Source organism: Oenanthe melanoleuca, chromosome 4 (assembly GCF_029582105.1).
Source record: "Oenanthe melanoleuca isolate GR-GAL-2019-014 chromosome 4, OMel1.0, whole genome shotgun sequence".
In the NCBI taxonomy this organism is placed as follows: Eukaryota; Metazoa; Chordata; class Aves; order Passeriformes; family Muscicapidae; genus Oenanthe; species Oenanthe melanoleuca.
In genome coordinates this window covers 59,771,383-59,794,456 of record NC_079337.1, presented here as the reverse complement: position 1 = coordinate 59,794,456, position 23,074 = coordinate 59,771,383, and the positions used below count along the sequence as shown (strand labels likewise).

Sequence of the window (23,074 nt, the reverse complement as noted above, 5' to 3'; positions counted from 1 at the left end):
TAGCAGAGGTTATACCTGCAAACAGAAGCCAACCCTCAGCCCTTGGAAATGCTCATGTCTTTGCTCCAGCTTTCTGCAGCCCTTGAGAGTGAGATAGATTATTGCATACATCCCAATGCTTGTGGCAGTGAACTCTGCTGCAGAACTAATCCTGTACTATCTATAATCCTGTCAGCTTATCACATCTCTTTTTTTTTTTTTTTTTTTTTCTTGGCATGTTTTTTGCCTGTATTTTTTCTGTTTCCTACCCTCCAGCCTAGCACTTAGTCCTTGTGAGTGCCTTCTCTCCTCCACTGCACTTCAGCCACCCCTGCCACTGTAGATGCCACATACTTTGGGACCATGTATTTTAAAACACCAGCAAGTGTGAGCCCTCTTTACTAGGACCCTCCAAAACTGTCACTTTCTTTCATCACAGTTCATACTGTGTCTCATACTTAGTTTCAAATACTAATGAGACAAAGTCCCATCCCCCTGGGAATACTGATTTAGTGTCATTTGGGAGTGTTCATTTGCTATTTCCCTGTCTTAAAATAAGGTGGGACACATTATATAATTTCTTGTTCTCAATATATTGTATCCACTTATTTGTGTCTTGTCCATGCATCAGTTTCCAACCCGCACATCACCACCCCAATCAGCCTTTAGCCCTTTGTATCAACTTCAACAGACTCAAGTGGAGGCAGTGTGAGGACTATGCAGAACAGAATAAACAAGTGATAAATTAAACCCACAGACCCTCAGGAATTAACAAGCAAGTGATGAAGGAGACTTTGACAGGAACTAGGATGTGGTGGTCAGTGCTAATGGATCATTAAAGCAACAATTTGGGCACAGCCTTGAGGAGGGTCAGGCTGAACTTTGTCAGATTAGAAACATAAAATTTGGTTAACTTCATTATTATTGGATATTAGGAGTGAATTCAGATCATGTAAAACTTATGATGGCCTGGTAAGGGGAAGGAGTAAAGGGAAGGACCAGTGTGGATCAGGGAGGCCAAGAGCAGGAAAATCAGAGGAGGAAGTTAGAAGGAGTGGCTGCAGGCAGGTAGGCTGCAGGGTTGTACATTCATCTGACTGAGTCCTGTGCCTGATCACTGAAGTCTATTTTCATATTCAATCCTTAACTTTTTTCTCTTGCTATGCAATCTCCCTCTCTGACCTAGGTGTGCCAGCTGCATGGTCAGAAATGCCAGCAGCCTGAGAGACAGGTGTAAGCTGCAAGGTCTGGGTGCCAGCCTCTGCAGAGACCTGGATGTATTTTATTTGCCAAGTGAACACCATCCAAGTGTGTGCAGGTGCAGTTTGCCAGCTTCAGTCTGGATTAGCAGGTAAGCAGGAGAGACTTCTCAGGGAAGACTCGAGGTGTGGATCAGGGTCTGGGTGAAGGCTCAGGGTGCAGACATGACCTGAGAGCTGTGCTGGTGTTGGAGGAGTCTGAGTGTGAGCACACCTGTGAGCCCAGAGTGGGAGCATGTGTTCCTGCAGTGAGCCTCCAGCCTGAACAGGAGGACAGCAGGGCTGGGCTCTCTGCACTTGAGTGAGTGCAAAATCCCAGTCTGGAACCATGTGTGTGTGCTTGCCACTGTGGGACTTACCCTCATTTCTGTCTGAACTTGCACATGTCCTCATTGCCTGGATGACACCACAAACATCACATCCTTCACAAGCTCCTCTGCATCACCTAAATAAAGCTGTCAGTAGCTGGCAAGCTCCAAGCTTCTTTGTTCTCAGCTTTCACAGACTTACTACATTCAATCAGGATGTCTATTTGATAGCAGGATAAAAAATTTACAGCATAAGTAGGATAGATGGGTTCCTAAGAATGACATTCAGGTAATTAAAAACAAAGGCAAATTTATCAGTTTGTCACCACCATCTATAAATGTTTCCATGCTTGCATGCCCTAAGGTACAGAAAACAGGAGGTCTGGAAGGGTTATTCACTTTTAGTAGCTTAGATTGCCTGTTCTTTTCTTCCTTTCCAAGAGATTTGATCCCAGGTTTACAGTGTGTTTTTCTGTGAAGGTTTGACATGTTTGTCACCTCTGTAGACCTGCACCTTCCAAAGGGGAACAGTAGTTCAGATAGTGCTCTTAGCACTTATACAATATTTTCAGGCATCCAGCATTTCTAACTTGTCTGGATTTTTACAGCCAATTATAAGCAGTTTGTGTATATCACTTGCCCTTCTCATATTTTTGTTGTGTGTTAACATTAACTACATCAAATGGGACTAGCAGGAATTACACCTGCATGACCAAACCTAAAACCATTAAAAGGAGCTAGGGAAGGGATGGTTTGGAATAGAGGGATTTCTCAACCTCTCTGTTTTCATTTCTGGGTTTTAGGAAATCTTCCAATCTTCTCAGAAATTTGATAACAAGTTCTGGCTTATGGTTAAATATGATATTTTCACCCCAATTCTAAAGGAATCTTAAAAATGAACCAGGTGAATCCTAGACTGTTAAGCAGATGTAACAACATCACCTGGGTTCCATCATTAACATTTGAATCACTGCAAAAAAGATAGATAATTTCACTAGCTGCTATTGCTGACTATGTTTTTCCTGGTCTGACCTTTCTGTTAGCCTACAGTCCACAGTACAGCAGCAATCCAGAAATCCTCAGACTGGACTAAATACCAAAAATGGTTTATGTCCTTGGCAGGTACTCAAAGTGGGATTAAATGCAGTACATTTAACTTGCTTGCATTCTCATGATTCTTACTATCCTAAGAGAAATTTAGCAGAGGAGTATCTTAGATTTAAACAGGATTTCATTACCTGAAAGATTCTTCTTTGTTTGGACTCTGCTGAGAGGAGGTTGAACATTAAACAGAAGCAGTGCTGTCTAGATAACTGCTCAGAAGGACAAACAGACAGAGACCAGATGAAAATGCTCCTTCATGGCTTGTTATTCTCTCCCCTACTAGGGGTAGGGAAGCTGGCAGAAAGTGTTTGGCAGCACATCACATCTGCTCCAGCACAAAATCAGCAGCTGTGGTTTTAGGACTGGACAGTAGTTTAAATTAATCCAGGAGATATTTTCATTTGCACAGAAGAAACCAATTGCATTCCGTGGGTTTTGTTTATTTTTTTTCCCTCCCTTTTTCAGCTTCAGGAGAGGAACTGCTCTCAGGACAGATGGAGTAAACCAGCAACTTCCTACAAAGCAATAGCAATTTTTAAAAAATCCAATCCTATTCTACCTGGCTTTGCAACACTCTATCTCCCTCTGAAAGTATTAAGCTTTATGTAGCAGCAGAGAACTGAAAAAGGCCCACAAGGGCTTCTCTTTCAGCTTCTAGCTGCTAAGTTAAAAAAGGAAAACAGATTTGTTCTCAAAAAAATATTTCTAATTCAAATTAACATGCATGTGGATAAGAGAGATGGCTAATTTCCTCTAAAGATATACAGGCTATTCTGAGCTCTGCACTTAAGCAGATATTTTGGGATGTTTCTCTGTGCCTTCTGGGACCATCTACATTACACTTGGGGAGCTTTTAACTTTCTCACTGACAGTTTTTTCAGTGGAGCCTTTTATCTCAACTTTCAATTTGTTCCCTTTATGACCCACAGGATTAAATCTTCACTTTAGAAACTGCCACACATAAATATTGAGTGCTGCAAATTTGATTGAGAGACTGTAAAGAAAAAGAGCAAGAACAAGTTTTCCTGGTTTCCTACCCACTGCACCCTAAAATTTTAACCTAGAATGGATGCAACTGCCTACATGTCTCAAATACTTCAAAATTCCCTGTAGCTTCTACCAGTTATTTTTCATCATTATTGATCAAGTAGATATTTGTCCTAACTCACTAAGAGATAAACAATAATGCTCCAGTAAACCTCCTCACTGTGAACCAGTTTCACCATATTAAAAAAATTAAATTTCCTGCAGTGGCTTCAGATTTCGTTTTGGTTTTGTTTTCTTAATTTTGACATGTCTTACTAATTTCTTTCCCCCAGTTTTTCCTCATAAGCTGGAAACAAAAGCAGGCAATGAGTGGGTGAGTTTACTTCCCTCACTTAATATTATAGTCACAGATACATCTTTCCTTCCTGATTAAATATAATACATGCCAAAAAAAATGCAGCTCTTGAAAAATATTTAAATTATTTAAATTCAATACAAGTACTGTCAGTGATAATTAAATTCTGTTTTAATCTTCTGACTTGTCACAGATTAACTAAATCACTGACCCACAAAATTAGTTGCTTATACCACTTCCAGGTGATTCACTGAACTGATCCTATCACAATGCAGATGAACACAATTAAAACAGGAGCAGGCCCTACCATCCCCAAAAGATTCAACTGGATACATGCCTTTGTTTTAGCCTACCCTTCATGTGGTCTCTGTGCTTGTTTGAGTTAATCAGTAAGAAATGAAGCCACTCAGAAAGTTTCTTTTGATGAAAGGAGAGAATGATATCTAGTTAAAATTCAGCCATGATCAAAGGCAGAAATGATACAAAAGACTGGAAGGGAACCTGGCACCAGATGGTAGAATGAGACCACAAAGGGACAACAGTAATAAATATGATTCTATATCCAGGAGAACATGTGCAAAATAACATCCACTGATCACCAGATCCTGCTATAAGCACACAATATTATTTAAATTCAATCATTAAAAAGATAGAGCTGACATAAGGACCTTGTTATCCTCTCAAAGGCTGCCTCTTATTACTCCCACATGTAAAGTAGCACAGCAGGATTACTGCTGAGGGGTTACTGGTGATGCATTTTGCTGGTTTTGTTCAAGATGAGGCCCAAAGGTGACTCTGCCTGACTCCCATAAAGCAAGAAAAGCAATACAAATATGTTAGTGAATCATGTAACTGAATATATATCAGCTACAAGGAAAAATGTGTGCTCAAAAAAGATCTGTGCTGAGAACTAAAGATCTTTCTTTTCTTCTGATCACAGATGGAGTATTAAAAATTAATGTAAGTTCTACCAGAAAAGAACTTGACAGTCCTATTTTGAGACTCATTTCACTTCATCTCTTCTCCCTGTCTCACAGAACATTAATGCCAAAACATTCAAAAGAAGTTCTCTGGGGCTTCTTTTCACATTCACAGAGGTGCTGGGAAGCATTTTGAAAAAGTGATTTGGAGTGCTGTAGTTTGCAGATACCTGATGGGGAAATACTAAAGAGACCCTGATGCTTTTAAAGCAGATCCTTGGTACTTTCCAAAACAAAATAAGGACCCCCCAAGGTTGGCACTCCCCAGAAAACTGGGAGTTCATCTCAAATAGCAAGAACCAATAGCCATTTCAGAGCATCACAGCTCTGAGGATTTTAACTTCACTTTCAGAAATACACTTCTGAGACACAAGTCTGACTTTACACTAGGAGAAAAATGGTGTTAAATCCAGAATAAAATGTTTTAAAAGATATTTAAACACTTTAAAATTACATAGCAATATACAGAGAATCTATATCACACTCTATCTGTGCCATGATAATACATGTCTTAATATTTGTTTTTGTATCAAGGTTCCAACTCTTTAGAGTGGCACAGCCTATAAAAAATAAACAAGGAACGATAAGGGGTTTTAGTTCAAATTTTATTTTCTCCATTTATTCATAGAATTTACAAAATGTCTACCTATGTATCAAAACATCTACTAGTGGAAACTTCAGACCAAATATAAAGCCATAATTTTTCTTTTCAAACAATCCATGGAAGATAATACCTCTAGTCAGTGGTATTCAGGCATGCTCCACCCACCATGTTCAGATTAAAGATGTGCTGAATTGCCCACAGGCACCAAAGGTCCTGGGTAGAGATAGCAGAGGGGCAGAGACTGGGCTGGAGGCTGCCCTTGAGAATGTGCAGGATCCCAAGCTGCTGGGAATTCCAGCAGCACAACACCCAGCCCCACAGAGCCATCACAAACAGCCTGCTGACCCCAGTGATGTTCTTCAGCTTCATCAGCATCTACATGGGCAAAACTCATGCCAGACTCACCTGCAGCATCCTGTCTCCTCAAGGTATTTGGATTATAGTTTCTAGATTTCAATTTCAAATGTGGGTTGCACAAAGTCCTGTGTGAGGAAGACAAGGTGGTGGTGGTGCTGTCTCACTCCCAGGGCTTGTCCCAGGGTCCACTAAAGAGCTACAGAGTCCTGCAAGCACTGCTGTGTGCCATCCTTCAGTCAGCCTATTGTGCATTCAGTGACATGAGGGCATGAGTATTTCCACTTTCCATTGACAAATTGGAAAGGATTTGCAGAGAGGTAACAAATTGGATGGGGGCTTAAGCATTGACTCATCATGAGAAATAATTTGAGCTGTTGAATTTGTTTTTTCTTGGCCAAATAATGACTAATTTAATAGTCAAGGGTCTGAAAGAATAACTTGAATAGAGCAGGCCAAGACACAGTTATGAGGGGTCAAGAGAATGAGCACAGGGCAGTAGGGACAGTCAGAGAACAGCTACAAGTTCTTAATTACTAGCCACAGGCTAAACTGTGGGAACAATGCCAGTCATGGGCTAAATTCTGGGAACAGCTCCATCAGTTAGCCAAATACACCTCTCTGCTTTCCCAAAAACCCAGCATTCTGGAATAAAACTCTGCCAGTGTAAAGTAATCTAGAGCTACTGATATCATCATGTCTCCCTGGGTAAACAGCTGATCCAGAACCACTAAATTTTTAACAGGTATGAGAAATGCCTTTTCATCCACATATCAAACTGAACTCTATGGGAGAGATTTCTTCAGCCTACAAGGGTTCAGGACAAGACCTCTAGCAGCTCCAAGGCTGTCACTGGTCATTCTAGTAATACCATTAACAACCTGAGCTACTGTGACACTGAGATCCCTAAGAAAACTGGGAATTTGCATTTTTCTAATTTTTTTCAACTGTTCCTATCACTGAGTAATCTTTTACTATCATTAGGGACCAAAAATGAACTAGTGTCTCATCCAAAAAAAAATCTTAACTGGTCAAAATTTTTATTAGTCAGGACCTTCCTTTAAAGCACAGCTAAGCAGGACAAATTTGGAGAACAGATATCCAGAGAAATTCCTGAGTTTTTCCATTTCCTTGCAGATCGTTGTGCTAGACAGAGCTTGAGTCACACCTTCTTTCTCCCTGGAGTAAACTGCATGGTACCAGAAGGAATGTCCAACCTCTGTGAGGAAGCCAGGGTGTCAGAGTAAACTACATACTGCACCTTATGCTGGTCCTCTTCTGCTTCCAGTTGCCAAAAAAACAGCCACCCTCAGGGCTCACCAAATCAATGTCATGGCAGTGAGGGAAATTACAAAGCTGAAGGTCCTGGGATCCATTTATCTGAGTTTTTTTGCAGGTTCATATGGTGATATGAAAATCAACCAAAATTCAAAAGCTGGCTGATACTCAAGGGCTGAATCTGAGAGCAGCAGATTTGGCCATAAAGGCTCTGAAGTGCCAGGGCAATTACAGACATCAGCCAGTGCAGAGAGAGCCTGAAGAAACCCACTATGCATCCACATGGGGTAGGTTGAATTTCCATCCAATCTTCCCTTCATTATGCTTATTAGGACAGTAGGTGGGAAGATTTATGGAAGCTCTAACAGTAAGAATTTTATTTTTATGAGGAATTCATGCTGAATACCTTGATTCAGCCATAAATGGGTATTTGGTAATTTTATCTGAAAGTGAGAATGTGACAGTAGTCATATTATTACTCTCTGTGTACCACCCACTGTAGAAATCAGTAGGCTGTAATCCCAAGGGACAAAGTAGATTCAGTAAGATTCTTGGGTTTATTCCTTTATCAGCTTGCTTTCTTGAGCACAAAAAAAGTGAGGAGCACAGCTTTCTTCCTCATTTTTTTAATTTGCATTTTGCAATCCTGCTCAGCTGCACAAAATTAAAAACTGAAAAGGCTGTCAGTGGAAAACTGATAAAAGACAACAAAGAGACCCCACAGAAAACCAAAACCACAGGGGGGAAAAAAAAGAAAAAAATAAAAGAAAAAAAAAAAAAAAAGACTACCATCATAATAGCCCAAAGGAATACATCAAGGAAAGAAGGGTCTGAATAGCTTGCCTTTCAGCTGGCATGAGAAACCAGAGGGCAGGTAGAAACTTTACCAGCTGACAAAGGTGGAGGGAACATGGGAATTGACTGAGCTTCCAGCACTAGTCAAGGGAAGACAGGCTGGCAGAGATGCAAAGAGCAAGTGCTGTTCATGTCTCTGTTCAGCTCTAAGGCCAGAGATTAGAATAATTGAATAGGATGTAGTTTATGAATAAGAACAAACAGGGAGTTTAAGAAGGAAGGAGCACACTCTGGGTTTGAATTGCTTTTTAGAGCCACTATCACTGTGTTCCTCTGGGTCTGGAAGCAAGGAGCTTACAAATGCCACATTGGGTTGGCTGGAGTGATTGCAGATGCTCAGCAAGCCACAGTACCCACCAGAGAGGACAGCAGGAGTGTGCACAGCAGCCTGAGCAGCCCAGGGAGAAAAGGGCTCTGAGGTGTGACTGTCAGAGCACTGCAGTGCAGGCTCCTCCATGGCCACACCATCTGCATTTTCAGTCTGCTTGACACCCTTTTCATCACTTTTAGAAAAACATACACTTTAGATTATATTTCCATTCAGTGCTGTTAAGGTGGTTTGCTAGGATATACAATCAAAATTCTTGTTTTTTTATTTGATGTGATTCATTCAGCAAACACACTTCATAGCTGAGGTGGTCTTATGTGGACACTGCTAAGGGCTCATGGAAAACTCCAACCTGGATTTTTCCCAGGCTGTTGGCTCTCTCAGCCCCAGCTCAGACCTTTCCCAGGCTGGGAATTTTTCACAGAGACAAACAAGAGAAGGAAGAGAGAACAACACAGATAAACACCTGGTGTTGATCACAGAGCCGTGTGAACATCTCATGATGTTTTGCAGAAAGTGTGTTTTCAAAGAGGTGTTGCCTTCTTGGACCAATGAGTCTTTTCTACTTTGTTTTGCATGATCTCTCTTATAGAAATGCCATGGCTTTTCAATAAATTTCTTCTTGCTTAGAAGAAGTCAGGTATGTGTGTTGCTGCATTTTTTGCCATTCCTAATCAGACAGCGACAGTCTTACATGACCTTCTCAAAAGACTTCTGCAAATTGAGACTTGGAGTCAACTCATGAAAATTTTCAAGTAAAATCTTGGCTTACCTCCACTGGAAGTCAATAAAGTTGGGATCGTTCCCTGGACTTATTTTCTGATTCAGGAATCCCACTAACAAACTGAGTGGAATGTAATACACAGATGGGATATAAACAGCCCTCAGAGGAGAGGCAGAGGCATCATCCCTCCTTTGTGATAAATGCCCTGCCCACTGAGCTTCACCATCCTGTACATGGAGTCTGCTTTCTCTCATACAGAGCATCTCAAATTTCTACCAAAATGCCAGCCTGGCCAAAGTGGTGCTCTCCAAGAAGAGAGATCCCAGCTTGAGCTGTCACACCCAGAGAAGAACACTGAAGCTCCATCTAGAAAAGCTCAAAAGGGAGCTGTAACTTCAACACATGCAGCTGTGTTTTATGACCAAGGGGTGTCTACCACTCCTTTTTTTGCATGGTGCTGGCACAGCAAGTTCCTCAAGATGAGATGAGGAGGAGCACCTTAATCTTGTATCCTAAATATCTTTCTCCCAAAAATTCAGGTCTGCTGTCAGTTCTGGTGTATGCTTAACCATTATGAGAATCACATTTTTAAATGCCTGAGAAACTTTGAGCAAAATATCAACAGATGGATTCAGGATGAACTTGTTTGTCTTCAATTCCTGGGTATCTCCTAAACCACATTTCATATATTTTGATCTTTTCCTGGCAGTGTGGTCTTTCATCTGCCTGTGCCTCAGGTGTCCTGAGAACTGCAGTTCTAATACTTATCTGGCTTCCAGCAAGGTATTAAGAATAAAAGGATAATGAAGTATTCAGGCTACTGTGCGAGAAGCCCAAAAGATATTTTAAATGCCTAAAGCAGGCTTCATTAACAATGATAACAATAGGGTCTGATTAGCTGAAAAGCCAGATTTCAAGCTGAAAGCCAGTCTGAGCTAAGAGCTGCAAGGAGGGATCAGCAGCCTTTTGTAACACAAAGGTCCATGTCACTAATCAAAATTTTGTTTTCTCGTGATAAAAGACAAATATGAAACATAAGATCTAAAACATGTTTAAATATTTCCATGGAGGCACACAAATCACACAAACTCAATCTCCAGTCCATGCCATGGAGCAAGGGCACTGAGCAATCTATTTGGTTTCAAAAAACATTCTGAAAATGTGCATCAGGGCTGCCAGCTGCAAGCAAAGAGAACAGAGGGGTTGGATATGTAAGGACAGGAATTATAAAAGTGAAAAGAAGGTGGTAATGAGTCTGCCACTTACAGTCAGGCTTCATTGAAGTGCAGTTTGAATACTATGCCTTGGCTGGAAAAAAAAATCAAATTGGGAAAGTGGGCTAAGTAAAACTTAGCATTCTAGTGTTAGGCATGAGGAGTTTTCTTGGCAAGTGAAGATTTCAATCCATTTGGTAAAGGAAAAGAAACTTGGAAACTTAAAAGGTATGTTGGGTAGTTTGCTCCAAATTTGCTGGATACAAACCTGTGTATGACACAGCAGGATGCAGTGAGATGGATGAAACATGTACTACAAAGCTTAGTTTCTGTCCCAAAGGAGATGTTTTTGGGTATTTTTTGGCATTTTTACCATCTGCAGTGAACTGCTCAACAATTTGCACTCTTGTGATAATGGAATGGACGCTGAAATGAAGGTGCTTCACTTATAGTTTATAATATTTTAAGGCATCTAGTTAAAAAGTGGAATCAGTGGACTGGAACAATCTGTAGTTCTCAACACTCAAAACTACCACTAAAACCATATGGGCCCTATGACATCTAACATACCTGCTTTGCAATATGTTCCATTTGCATAGAGAATGTAAGAGAAGCCTGGCTGGGAGCAGCTCATGGTTCATGCATTGCTCACTTACAGAAAAGAGCAGAAGCACCAAGTTTGCATCATGCATCCTCCTGTCCTGGCAAGGAAAATCTGACATTAAAGGGAGAGGAATCACAGATATGCAGAAATGGGACCAGTCATTTGGCCTGTTTCCTACTCACAAGCCACAGGGAAAAGCAGCTCCAGCTCAGAGAAGGAGCTGGCTGCATATACTGTGCCAGGTGACATTTTTCTCCCCCAGGTTTCTGGTAGTGAAAGATACTCATATATTTACAACCTTTCTTAAGGTCATCTCTGCTGTGTCTCCAGCTGAGCCATTAAATATTAATTGCACTACTTTCCAAAAATAAAAAGCAGAACCTCTAATTTACTTGTGTAATTAACACCTCCCACAAACCAGGTGTCCTCTTGAACCAGACTGAGCAAGCCATTTGTTCTTCACAATACTGAAATATGCTATGTGCTTTTGAGACAGACACACAGTTGCTTGTTCATTCTGTGTGCAGAAGTGCACATAATTATTTGGGGGGGGGAAAAGCACCTCAAATTCAACAGGAAAATATTGGTGATGTAGTCAAACCTTCTCACTCACACTAAATAGTTCTCTTTAGTTTGTGTTTGATTTTTTTTTTAAGCATTCCACATAGAGGGGCTTGGGTATCTTGTTATAAGTTTGGTTTTTTTGTTTTTTTTTTTTCAGTAAGGCTCAGTGCTGCTAAATTTATCAAAGAGCTAAAATTTTAACCTGCAGTTGTAAAGAGCATGATCAGTCTCTGATCATATCCAAGCACTTGCATTAAGAAGCTTAGATTGTCACTAAAAATTATAGAGCCATTAAAGTTGGAAATACTTTTGAGGTCATAGACTGCAGCTGTAAACATATTTAACCATGTAGCAAGCCTAGCATTGCAATTAGCTCTGAAATTTAAGTTCAATACCAGCATTACTCATGTTAAGACAAGGTAAATATGTATTCAGTAATCACTGAGCTGCACAGATTATTTGCAGAAGTTTATTAGATGCTCATTTACCCAGATGAATAACACGCCTGCTCTTTAGTGAGGCCAAGGAATTTGTGGAGAGAAAATTCACAGAATTCGAGGCCCTCAGTGCTCAGCTGCCATCTAAGCTCAGAGACACTAAAGTTCTCATCCAAGAAAATTAGTTTTGTAGTGAAGCACATCCTGTCAGGATATAGCAGGCTGGAAGCCAACTCATACCTAAACCTTTCGGGAATCTGTAGTCTAAGGAATACTTTGACTTCATTGCCTCAGAAACTCAGTCTGTCAGTCTCAGAGCCCACCTAGAAAAAAAAAAAAAATTAAAAAAGCTTCATTTTCTTCTTGAAGAGGTGACCCCCTTTTTCATAAACGAATATCAGAGCACTCATCTATGAAATGAGGCACACAGACTCAATTTCTTCCTCTGAAAAGGCAGATCCAAAATGCCATCCTGGATCTCACCTGAAAATATCTAAATCATCAGGCTTGGAAATATTTTGGTGAATGTGCATTAGGAATTAAAGTTTAATGTCTCAGTTGCATGACTAATTGGAGGTTTGTTGTGCTGCAGAGTTTATACCCTGACTGCCATTAGGTGAAGGATGTCGTTCAGGGGAGGTTCAGCACTCAGCTCCAGTCTCTGCAGACAAAATACAAGTTTGGAGAAGAGGAGAGGACTTTGTGAATTGGAATTGCAACCAGGAGCTGAAAAACCACACCCAGAAACTTTCTGGGGGCCCTACTGCTCTGAGAAAATGTCTTGTGCACACTCTTAAAAACTTGCCATCCATTCCCCTCAGCAGCCACAGGTGGGTGACAGCAGCTCCTGCTAAGGAACTCAGAGTTCCAGGCAGTTCCTGCTGACCCCTGTGGCATTCCCAGCTCCACAGCTCACCTGCTGAGTATCTGCCAGTCTCTTGTCTCCTGGCAAAGGCACCCCAGGCCCTTGGGCAGGAAATGCAGATGAAGTTTCCCAGAGCACAACCTTTGAGTTGGTAGTAGTGTGCCAATGGCAAGAGGCCACTTTGGATACCACACTGCAGCTTTGTTGGAAATCCTCTGATCCAAACTAAACTCTGCTGCCAGGACTGTGTGCCCCCTGTTTTATCTAAAATGTCAGTATGTCAGTAAGAGGGAGCCCACAACCTCTGGTGAATGTTCCCATCATGTAAGATATTTATAGCACTAAATCCTTGGACACTTTCTGTGGCATTCCAGAGCAATGGGGGCAGAGTGTGGTTTATCCCTAGCTCCTCCTGTCCCTGAATAACCCACACTATGGTGAATGAGGCACAAACCTAAAGAGCTCTGCCTGTGTCAGGAAGCCAAAGGAAGGAAAGCAAGACCTCTCACTGAATGTTTCCTGCTTTGTTAGAAAAGTAGAGCAAGACCTTCTCTGGTGGGGAGTGGGTGGTGAGAAGAAGAGAGAAAGAAAAAATTTACCTGAATACTGAGCAGGGGAAGATGCTTTTTGGTAACACTAAACAAGGCTGTTGAGTTTTTTGCAAATCAGAGATCACTACAGCTCTCCTTGCCCTTCCTTAGTTTCTGGTCTGCAGCACTGTAGATCTTGGTTCCCTGATTCCATGTGGAAATGAAATCTAAAAGATGTTCTGCTACACCCACTGCAAGCTCAAATATTTTTTTTTCCATCTAGACCTGAGCACCTCCAGAAATATTCAATGCTTAGTGAAGTTAATGTTACTGTAGAGTGTTCACCCTCAAGTGGCATATGTCACTAATTAACCTAATAGCAGAGGTAGCAATTAACCAGGTTCTGTTTTATACCTCTAAAATGTGGCTTATAGCTTATGAGCTTTAGAAGTTTATTAGTGTAACAGCTTTAAAGTTTATAGTTTTTTTTTCTCCTCTACAATTTTATCTAATAATAACACTTTATTTCATTTATATGTCTTGAAGGTGACAATTTAATACCTTTAACTGTATGTAACATATTCCTTTCCCAAAGTGAGGACCATTTTGTTTGGGAAACCAAGGGTAAAGTAACAATTGTAGGTATCAATAAGCTCATGTTTATTCATGAACAGCTACTGTAGGCTATTAAAACTTTTTGCCACAAAACTGACTAAAAAAATTACTGAAAATTTAGCATCCCTCCCACTCCCCACAGAGTTGTCAGGTCCTTATGTTGCAGCTGAAATGGGAGACTGAAACATCAGGTTTTTCTAGCAGCATGGAAGAGGGGGAGGCATGGGGAGACAGGAAGACATTTAAACTGAAAAGATTCCACAGACAACTTTTTTTTTTTTTTTTTCTGAAATACTGTATTTACACAAAATTGAAGAGAGTACAAATACTTTACTAAGAAGACAAAACCATTGGAGTACATTCAGTTAAACACAGGCAGAACTACAGATGCAAAGCACAGAGGCCTAAGGTACTTGCATGGGGGAAAGAAAAAAAAAAACAAAGAGCATCATAAAGGCCCCAGAGATTAGAAGCAGGAGGTAAGAGAACACTGTGTTTGTTAGGCAGCATCATCTTCCTTGACTTCAGTGGGATTGAACAAGACACTCTCCTTCCTCACTGTGGATGGTGGGAAAAACCCTCTCAATGTGCTGACAGCTCAACACTGATTTTGCAAAACTCTTGAGTGTGTACTTAATTTTCAGCATGGAAATAGAACTGTTAGCTTCAAAGAAAATTATATTTGTGCCTAATCACATGCTTATATGCTTAGTTTTACCAGAAATAGCCTTCTCAATGCTTTGTAAGGTCAAGTGCATTGTTACATAAAAAATAAGAGTACTTTACTGTCATCTTTATTTTTATTTTTCTTAAAATATACTTTAGAACTGATTTTTTTTTTCTCCTTATGTACTCAATTAGAAAATAGTAGTTTATTGAATGCCATAGAATTCTTAAATTTTAATAAATGTCTTACATAACCAAAGGAATATTGTTCAAAAATAATTCCCACATTTTTCCAAAACTTGTTTAAATTTAAAAAGAAATAAAAGAGAAAAATACATATAATAAATAAGCAGCTTTATATTTCTGGGTTATTTGGCAGCAGGTCTGTTATAATATTTCTCACATCTCTTGTTTTCAGTTAAAATCACCAGATTAATTGATCATTATTAAAGAAAAGATTGTACAGTATTATGATAACCCACCATATATAGCCAATGCATGAAATATTTTACACATTATATATCTCTATAAAAGAATTAATATATTTTAGCCTTTCCTCTGAAAACAGATAGCTTCTGAAGTAATATATCTTAAACACAATGGTATCTGTCACTTCTACAAATTTTGTTTTTCTGAATAAAAAGCTTGCTTGAATAGGACTACTAGCTCAGTGATGGAACTACAGTGCTATTTAATTAAATTCCGTACATGTCTTCGTTACTGTTGCTGCAATTATTGTAATCACATACCACTGAAGTGCTAAATATTAGTAACTCAGATATGTGGACTTTGGTTATGCTTGATAGAATACTGGCATATCAAATATATGTACCACTTTCCTAAAGGCTATGTTACAATCATGATGCCTAGTAATAAATAATAATAATAGTAATAATAATAATAATAATAATAGTAACAATCTCAGATTCAAAGTGCTGACTCACTTGAGGCACCAATACAATAAATCAATCAATTAAAATATCTGTTTTTAATGTTCAAAACTAACAGCAGATGCTGGGCTGCCAAGGGACATGTGCAGCACGGAGCACTCTGAACCTGCCCTTCCACTGGGATTCCTGTGCTCCCAGAATTCACTGGAGTATCATGTCTGATATGGAATGCTCTGAGACCTACCAAGTGTTCACACATGGAACATTGAGGGCTGCCTAAGCTCCTCTGAATCCTCAAAAGGCTCCATTAAAACCCCTCAAGCCAACTCTGTTTGCTCGGGGACAAGGCTTTGCCACGAAGTGTGCTTGGCTGCAGACCAGAGAAGAGCCTTTTTGTGAGAGTCCACGATGAAATGTGTCACATTAGTGCAGCCTCCACACCCTGGAGATGCTGTCAGCACTGTCAGCATGAGAGGAGGAAGGCAGTTTTCCAGCAGCAGCAGCAGCAGCTGTCTCCCTGGGAGGGGATGCTTTCCTGGTGTCAGTTTGTTCTGTGCAGGCAGTAGTCGTTTTCGGTGTCCAGGGAGCTGTTGTACCCCGAGGATGGGTACAGGTCCCTCTTAAGTATCCTGTTGACAATGTTGATCAGAACTTTTTTGTACTGTTGACGTAGAAGTGAGTAAACAAACGGGTCTGATGCAGCCTTACTGTAGGTGAGGCACTTGCTTATAATTCCCCAGTAGTAATTTATGGTAACAAAAGGAATGAGCTCTATCAACCTGTTAAACATTAAAGAGAAATGGAAACACTTGAGTGTTATGTCCACACTGAGCCCAGTGCTCAACTCATGCTTCATGAAACATTCAAGTAACATTTATTTCCTTACAGTACACAGTCCCTGCAGGAGAAGGGCTCTGTACTTATACCTCATATTCAATAAGGGCAAAAGAAACTTTCCTAGCAAGGCAGCTGGGAGACAAAATCAATTCCTACTATGGAAAGAGGAGAAAACTGTTTTCAGTGGTAATGCTTCTGTGCAGAGGAGATAAGAGAGTGCTGCAGTTTACTGCTCACTTTCTGAATTTACTGAGCTGTGCTGTAACTGGTCAAAATGTGGTGCCATTATTGACTACCTCTCTCCCCTAGCAAGCTTGAGATAGACACACGTGACTCGGGGCACCCAGACTCACTGACCTCAATTTCCTGAGCAGAGCTGCCTAGTGACACTTGAGACATTTGGACATAACCCCATTGGCATCAGGCTGCTGCTCCTGGAAGGTCTGCTTTAGATCCTGTGGCATATCTGCCAGCCCAGGCAAAGGGCTTGGATACCATGCAGCATCTCAAATGACACCAGAATAGTGGTCTAGGTCACTGAATCCATCCCCTCAGACACTGACCAGCAAACCTTCATTACACCACCGTGGTGAATTAATACAGATGCAAAGCAGGTTCATGTCAGACCACTGCAGTAGAAGAACAACCTGGCAGTCTCAGGGAGGTCTGACTGGCACCTGCAATCCCACAGTAAGCTTTGCAGCACACCTACAGCTACTGAGCCATGGAAGCTTCTGTGTGCTGACTTCTAGATTGGCCAAAGAAAACAAACAAACACTTTTATCATCATTATATGACCAGTCAGCTGCGTCCAGACCTGTGTCTCCTGGTCTGTGCTTCACGGGTGATTAGTGGCCTCAGCACCTCAGCTCAGAGGGATGTATTGATCATGGGGGCAGAAACCACAACTAAGTTAAACAATTCTTCCTCAGAAGTGAGGGCAATCCTTCAGACTATTCCAGCAAATGTCTCACCCAGCCCATCTGCAGTGGAAAAATCCTCAAGGAAGGTGGAATGAACAGGATGAGGAATTTTTTATTTTGTGTATATCTTTTGTAAAACCTTTTGCAAGAGCAAGAGTGTGCTACTTTGCTCTATTCATGTCAGAAAAAAAGAAGATGTTCTGGGAGATAAAATAGCCCTTTTCTGTACTCGAAGACATCATTATTTGAAGATGTAAGATCAGAAGCTTTCTTGATGCTTGAAGAACCTTCTGTCCTCATTCCAAAATGCAGAGCTCCTGACTTGCAGGGTGTTGACTTTTGAAGCTGTTCCAGTCCCTCCTCATAAGAAAGATGACTTACCATCATTTGGACTGAACATTGCTACAAGTGACAGGAAAATTTCTTATTTTTATGGCTAAAAGGTAAATAATTCTTATGGCAAGTGCATTTAAAAAAACAGATGACTTCTGTTTGAAGCTGCTCAGAAAAAGTTCCAATGAATTCAAAATATGTAGAACAGGAAACTATAAAATATGAGAAATAAATGTACAATAAATGTCACTTGCTACGTGATTGCTTAGGTTTATCCCATCCTACATATCATCCTAATACAAGAAATATATAATTGATATTTACACAATTGATGTTTTTATAAAGACATTAAATAAGAAAAGTAAGATATCTTTCAGTCTTGGAAATAGATGTATTGCTATGTTCCCATTAATGCATTATGGATCCAAACTTAATTGCACTGAAGCCAACAGAAGAAAAATTACACTGATTTTAATAAGATAAAGGGTCTGGCCAAAACAAGTCAGACTTAGAAATACCCATCTGAATGCATCTTGGAATGATTTTCTTGTTTTCAGAGCTGTTACAAAAGAGATGAAATTCATCTGTTGTCTCTTAGTGAACAGATGAATATATTACTAATAAGCCTAATCTCATTCAAATTTCTGAAGTGAGGAGCAAATACTGAGCTCACAATGCAACCTGAGTCACCAGGCCAAGAGCAAGACAACAGAGAGGATGGTTTTTACATTGCCTCCCCAGAGACTGCTCCAGTGCCACCCTCCTAAAAACCAGAATGGAGGAAGAACAGAGAAACAGACACAGCAGCAAGCCCTCCAGTCTCACCTCCATCACCACCTTTCATGAAGTGCTGTCTTGGCACTGTCTTGTCCTTGAGACAAGGAGCCTTTTAGGGTGTCCTCCCCAAATATTTCCCATTCTTCTATCCTGAACCAGCTCAGGCCCTGTGACAGACAGAAGCTGTACCCTGACACACATTTCCATAAACCAGCCCTCACCCTTCTCTGTAGTGATTCACTAGGTACCAGTTTGTCACACATAGAAAATGCACCATCTCATGTTTGCCAAATGCAAGTTCTGAAGAAGGAAGTAACTTTTATTTTAGAAGTTTATGAGAAATACCTCCATCCTGAAAAATGTGACCATGTTTGAAATTTGCTGATCTTGGTAATGTTCGGATGGAAAGAAGATGACAAAATACACTTTTCTCAACATAATTTCTGATTATGGCAAAAGTGAATAGAACACGACTCAAAATGTACTGAACAATGATAAATTAACCTTTTAACTATGTGATGTAATGTTAATATTTATAATAATCCTTTCAGTTACATAAAAAAGATGTAGTTATCCAGGCAATCAGGAAGGAATCCCTTTCAACCCTTTCAACATGTAACTGGGAACTGAAATAATTGTCACTTTAAAAATTTTTAAAATATTGTCTGTTTAGTGCACTGGCCTTAAGCTGACCCCTACTCCTCTCAGAAAAGGGCAGTGACACTGATCATAAATGGCCTGTATGTGACTGTGTGAGATCAGAGCACTAAAGCTGGCCAGTTTCTGTGAGCTGATGTGGCTTCAGACAGTGGCAGGTTGGTAATAACCTTGAAGAAGCCCTCACCCGGGGGTTTTGCACACTAGCTCACCTCTCTCAACACAAGTCAGCACTTCTCAAGGTTGTCTTGAACACACTGTGAAAGTGGGAAATACTTAAAAAAACGGCTTGTGAAAGGTGTAGCCCATTTCAGTTTAGAGATGAAAGGCTTAATGCTGGGATGCTGCAATTCAGTGTAGTTACACTGACTTCCAGCTGACTGGTTTATACAAGATTTAAAAATAATAATAATCAGCCATTGTATGAAGACTGCACAAGTAGAAAACAACAATGGTGCATGGACACTTCAAAAGCTGCAAACCACCAGGATGGATGCCTATAATTCTGTCCAGTTGAGTTACATGATGTTTCCTGTACATTTAAGGTGTCTAATTATTGTTTTTCCTGGGAAATAACTTTTACACTTCATCACAAGTCTGTGCTGTACCATTAGCAATATATTTACAGGCATTAATGCTTCCAGACTGAAATCTTATCTGATAAATTATCAGTCTGGACAAATTTAAACTATATCAACCTAGCTTCCAATAGCAGCAACTTGGCAACAATGCTAAAAACAAAACAAAACAAAAAAAACAACAAAAAACAACCCCCCAAAAAAGGAAAACACAACAAAAATCCTAAGATAATCAGGAAAGTCTGTCTGTTTTCCTCTCTATTGCTAGGATTCTGCTAATAAGGAAGGGTGGCAAGTCTTTTAAACTGCTTTTATCTCCTACTGGCATGTGATTAATTCCCGGTACTTGTCCTAAAAGCCACTTTGTTTTGGCAGAGGTGCCCAGACTTGGCTGCGATGAGGAGAGCCAGGTCCTGCCGGGGCTGCCCCCTAGGACTGGGTGTGAGGACAGGAGCAGCGTGTCAGGGCGTGTTTGTGTGTGTGTGTGTGTGCTCTGCCCCTCGAGACTGGTCCAGGGGGTCCATTTGGCTCTGGCCCCCCAAAATTAGCTGTAGGACCCCCGGGCACCTGCACATCACAGGACATCTTGATCCCTCAAAGTGCCCCAGCCCGGAGGGGATACTAACCTGGTGATAATGTAAGGACCAAAACAGATCACGAACGACCCTATAAAAATACTGATTTTCTTAGTAGCCCGCTGCCTCCTCCTTTTCTGCTCGTTCAGACAGCGCTGCTTCACACTACGGAGAGAAAAGAGCGGTAAGGGTGTTAAGGCAAGAAGGGAAGAGGTGAGACGTGAACACGAGAAGCCTCTGCACGCCCGAAAGCCCCTGCACCCGGGAAAGGAAGGGGAGAGGAAGGCAGCCCCGGGGACAGGAGGGCAGCCCGGTCCGGAAAAGGGCAACCCCGACGGGACAGGAGGGCAGACTGGAGGGGAGAGGAGGGCAATCCCCTCGGGGAGAGGAAGGGAATGCCCTCCGGGAGAGGAGGGCAGCCCCGAGGGAAGGAGGGAAAGAGAATAGCCCCGACCCCGCCGAGTCTCGGGACCATCGCACGCAGCAAAGCAGCGACTCCCGCTCGAAGGGAGCTCAGGCAAGTGGGATAACCGGGAGAGCTCGATTAGCATTTAAACAAAGAAGGCTACAAATGCACAAGCCATCGTTCCCGGCACTGTAAGCAGCGTCTGAAACGAGCGGCAGGAGCGCTCTCCATGCGGGCAGGCAGGAAAGGGTGCTGGAGAAGCGGGATATCGCTTCCTCCCGGGGTAACTACCGTGAGTGACCGCGGGCTGTGGATCCGAACGTGCGCGCATTACCTGGGGTGGATATCCACCAGCAAAACCAGAGTCTGCATGGTAATAATGTCTATCCGCTTGCAGTGGAACCGGGCAACTTTCAACACCTTTAAGTAGGTGAAACACAAGATCACCAGAGACAGCATGAAACTGGTGGAGTGAAAGACAATGGTGAACACTGTAAACCTTCTCCTCTCCGTCTCTTCCTTCAGGTGTAAGGTGCAAGAGGCGTAAACGCTGTTGTAATCTACCCACGAGTAAAACAAGGATACCAAGGGAAACGTGAGGGAGTGGAGCCACGAGTAGCCCATCAGTATCACAGCGTCCTTATACCGCATCTTGCTGGTGTAGCTTAGGGGGAACACCACGGCAATCCATTTGTCGATGCTGAGCGCTGCCATGCTCAACATTGTGTTGGAAGTCAGGAAAGTTTCCAGGAAACCCACCGCCTTGCAGACGCAGCCCCCGAGGGGTTGCTGGTTCCTCAGGATGCCCAGCAGGGTAAAAGGCATGTTCAGAACGGTGAGAAGCAGGTTGCAGAAGGATAAGTTCACCAGGAAAACCCCGGCGACCTGCTTGCGGATCTCCGTACTGTAGACGAAGCATAGCAGCACCAGGAGGTTGGAGAGCAGAGAGACGACCAGCACCAGCACGAGGAGCAGCGCCAGCAGCACGCCTGCCAAGTCCATGTCTCAGCGGGTCGCCTGGAGCGGGCGAGGGCAGGAGGAAGGGGGCACCCGCACCCGCACCCGCACCCGCGCCGGCACCGCAGCCTCGCCTGCCGCCCGCCGCGGCCGCCCGCGCATGGTGCCGGCGGCGGGGCAGGGCCGGGCAGCCCGGGGGCAGCGAGGAGGGCAGGGAGGGAGCAGACAGGGCCCGGGGAGCGGGGCTGGGCGGCTGGACGGGGCAGAGGGGGAGGACAGGGACAGCGGGGCCGGGGCTCTCTGACAGCAGAGTCAGCAGCGGGGAAGCGTGACAGGAGCCGCGGGTAGGGATTCTAGGGCACGCAGCGATCGGATCGGGAGATAGTGGGGGTTGTGGGGGTACCGGAGAATCGGAGCTGGAGGTAGGGAGCCCGAGGCGCCCGGAGACCAGAGCCGGGGCAGCCGGGGGCAGCGGGGCTGGGGGAGCCGGGGGAGCGGGTCAAGGGGAGCAGGGCTAGAGGAGCCGGGGGCAATGGGGCTGGGGAAGCGAGGGGAGCGGGTCAAGGGGAGCAGGGCTAGAGGAGCCGGGGGAGAGGGGTAAGGGGAGCAAGGCTGGAGGAGCCGGGAGAGCGGGGCCGGGGGAGCGGGGCCGGGGGAGCGGGGGACAGCGGGGCTGGGGGAGCGGGGCCGGGGGCAGAGGGGTCAGGGCGCGGGGCCGGGGCGCGGCGCTGTCCGTGCGCTGTCCGCGGTGCTGAAGCGGGCTCTGGCAGCGGGCGCTGTCCGCGGTGCTGAAGCGGGCGGCGGGAGCGGGCGGTGGGAGCGCGCTCTGGAAGCGGGCGATGCTGGAGCTGGAGATGCTGAAGCGGGAGGTGGAAGCGGGAGCTGGAATCGGGCGGTGGAAGCGGGCGGTGGAAGCCGGCCCTGGAAGGGCTCTGCCCCGACGGCCGCCCCGCGCTCCCTCAAGCCGCTGAGCGCGGCCCCCCCGGTGCCCGGGCCCGCGCCCCCTCCGCGCCCCGCCCGGGCTCCGCTCCGCTCCCTCCGCAGGCTCTGAGCACCTTCCCCGCTGCCCAGCCCCTCAAATACTCCAGCCGCGGAGCCTCCCGCAGCGACTCATGCGCAGACAGCGGCTGCGAGGCACAGGCTCAGCCAGGGATCGCCGCGTCGGGCTTATCCACTCCCGGATCGCAGGCGAGAGCAGCAGGAATTCCGCCCAACTTTCCGCTAGTGTGCAGCTCAGGAAGGATCAGTCCTGGAGATGAGTTCCTGGCAGTCTGATCCCTGCGCTGTGCTCAGGCACACCCCGAGCGCACCAGCTGTACTGCCGCTCCTGAAACCTGTTCAAACTCTGCTGCCTGTGCCCCTTGGCAGGCTTTCCCCCGTTCCATCTGAGGGATTGCTTGTCCATTCCCGCTACAATGCTTGCTACGATTGCCCGCTGGGTATTCACACCAGCGAGCCAGCAGTGAGGGATGTTTCTCGGTTAAAGACTTCACTTTTAAGTGTAAAAGTGCTTGGGCTCACCAGCTGTTTG

The 23,074-nt window shown here is 43.5% G+C and overlaps 1 protein-coding gene across 1 annotated transcript; it reads right to left on the bottom strand.

Moving 5' to 3' along the window:
* Positions 1-16,041: 16,041 nt before the first annotated feature.
* On the bottom strand, positions 16,042-21,588 carry GPR78 (G protein-coupled receptor 78). The gene is made up of 3 exons (XM_056490498.1): positions 20,921-21,588; positions 20,232-20,345; positions 16,042-16,279 (listed from the first exon to the last, which is right to left on the bottom strand). Exons 1-3 carry the CDS (start codon positions 21,586-21,588, stop codon positions 16,042-16,044), a joined length of 1,020 nt encoding a protein of 339 aa, XP_056346473.1.
* Positions 21,589-23,074: the final 1,486 nt, after the last annotated feature.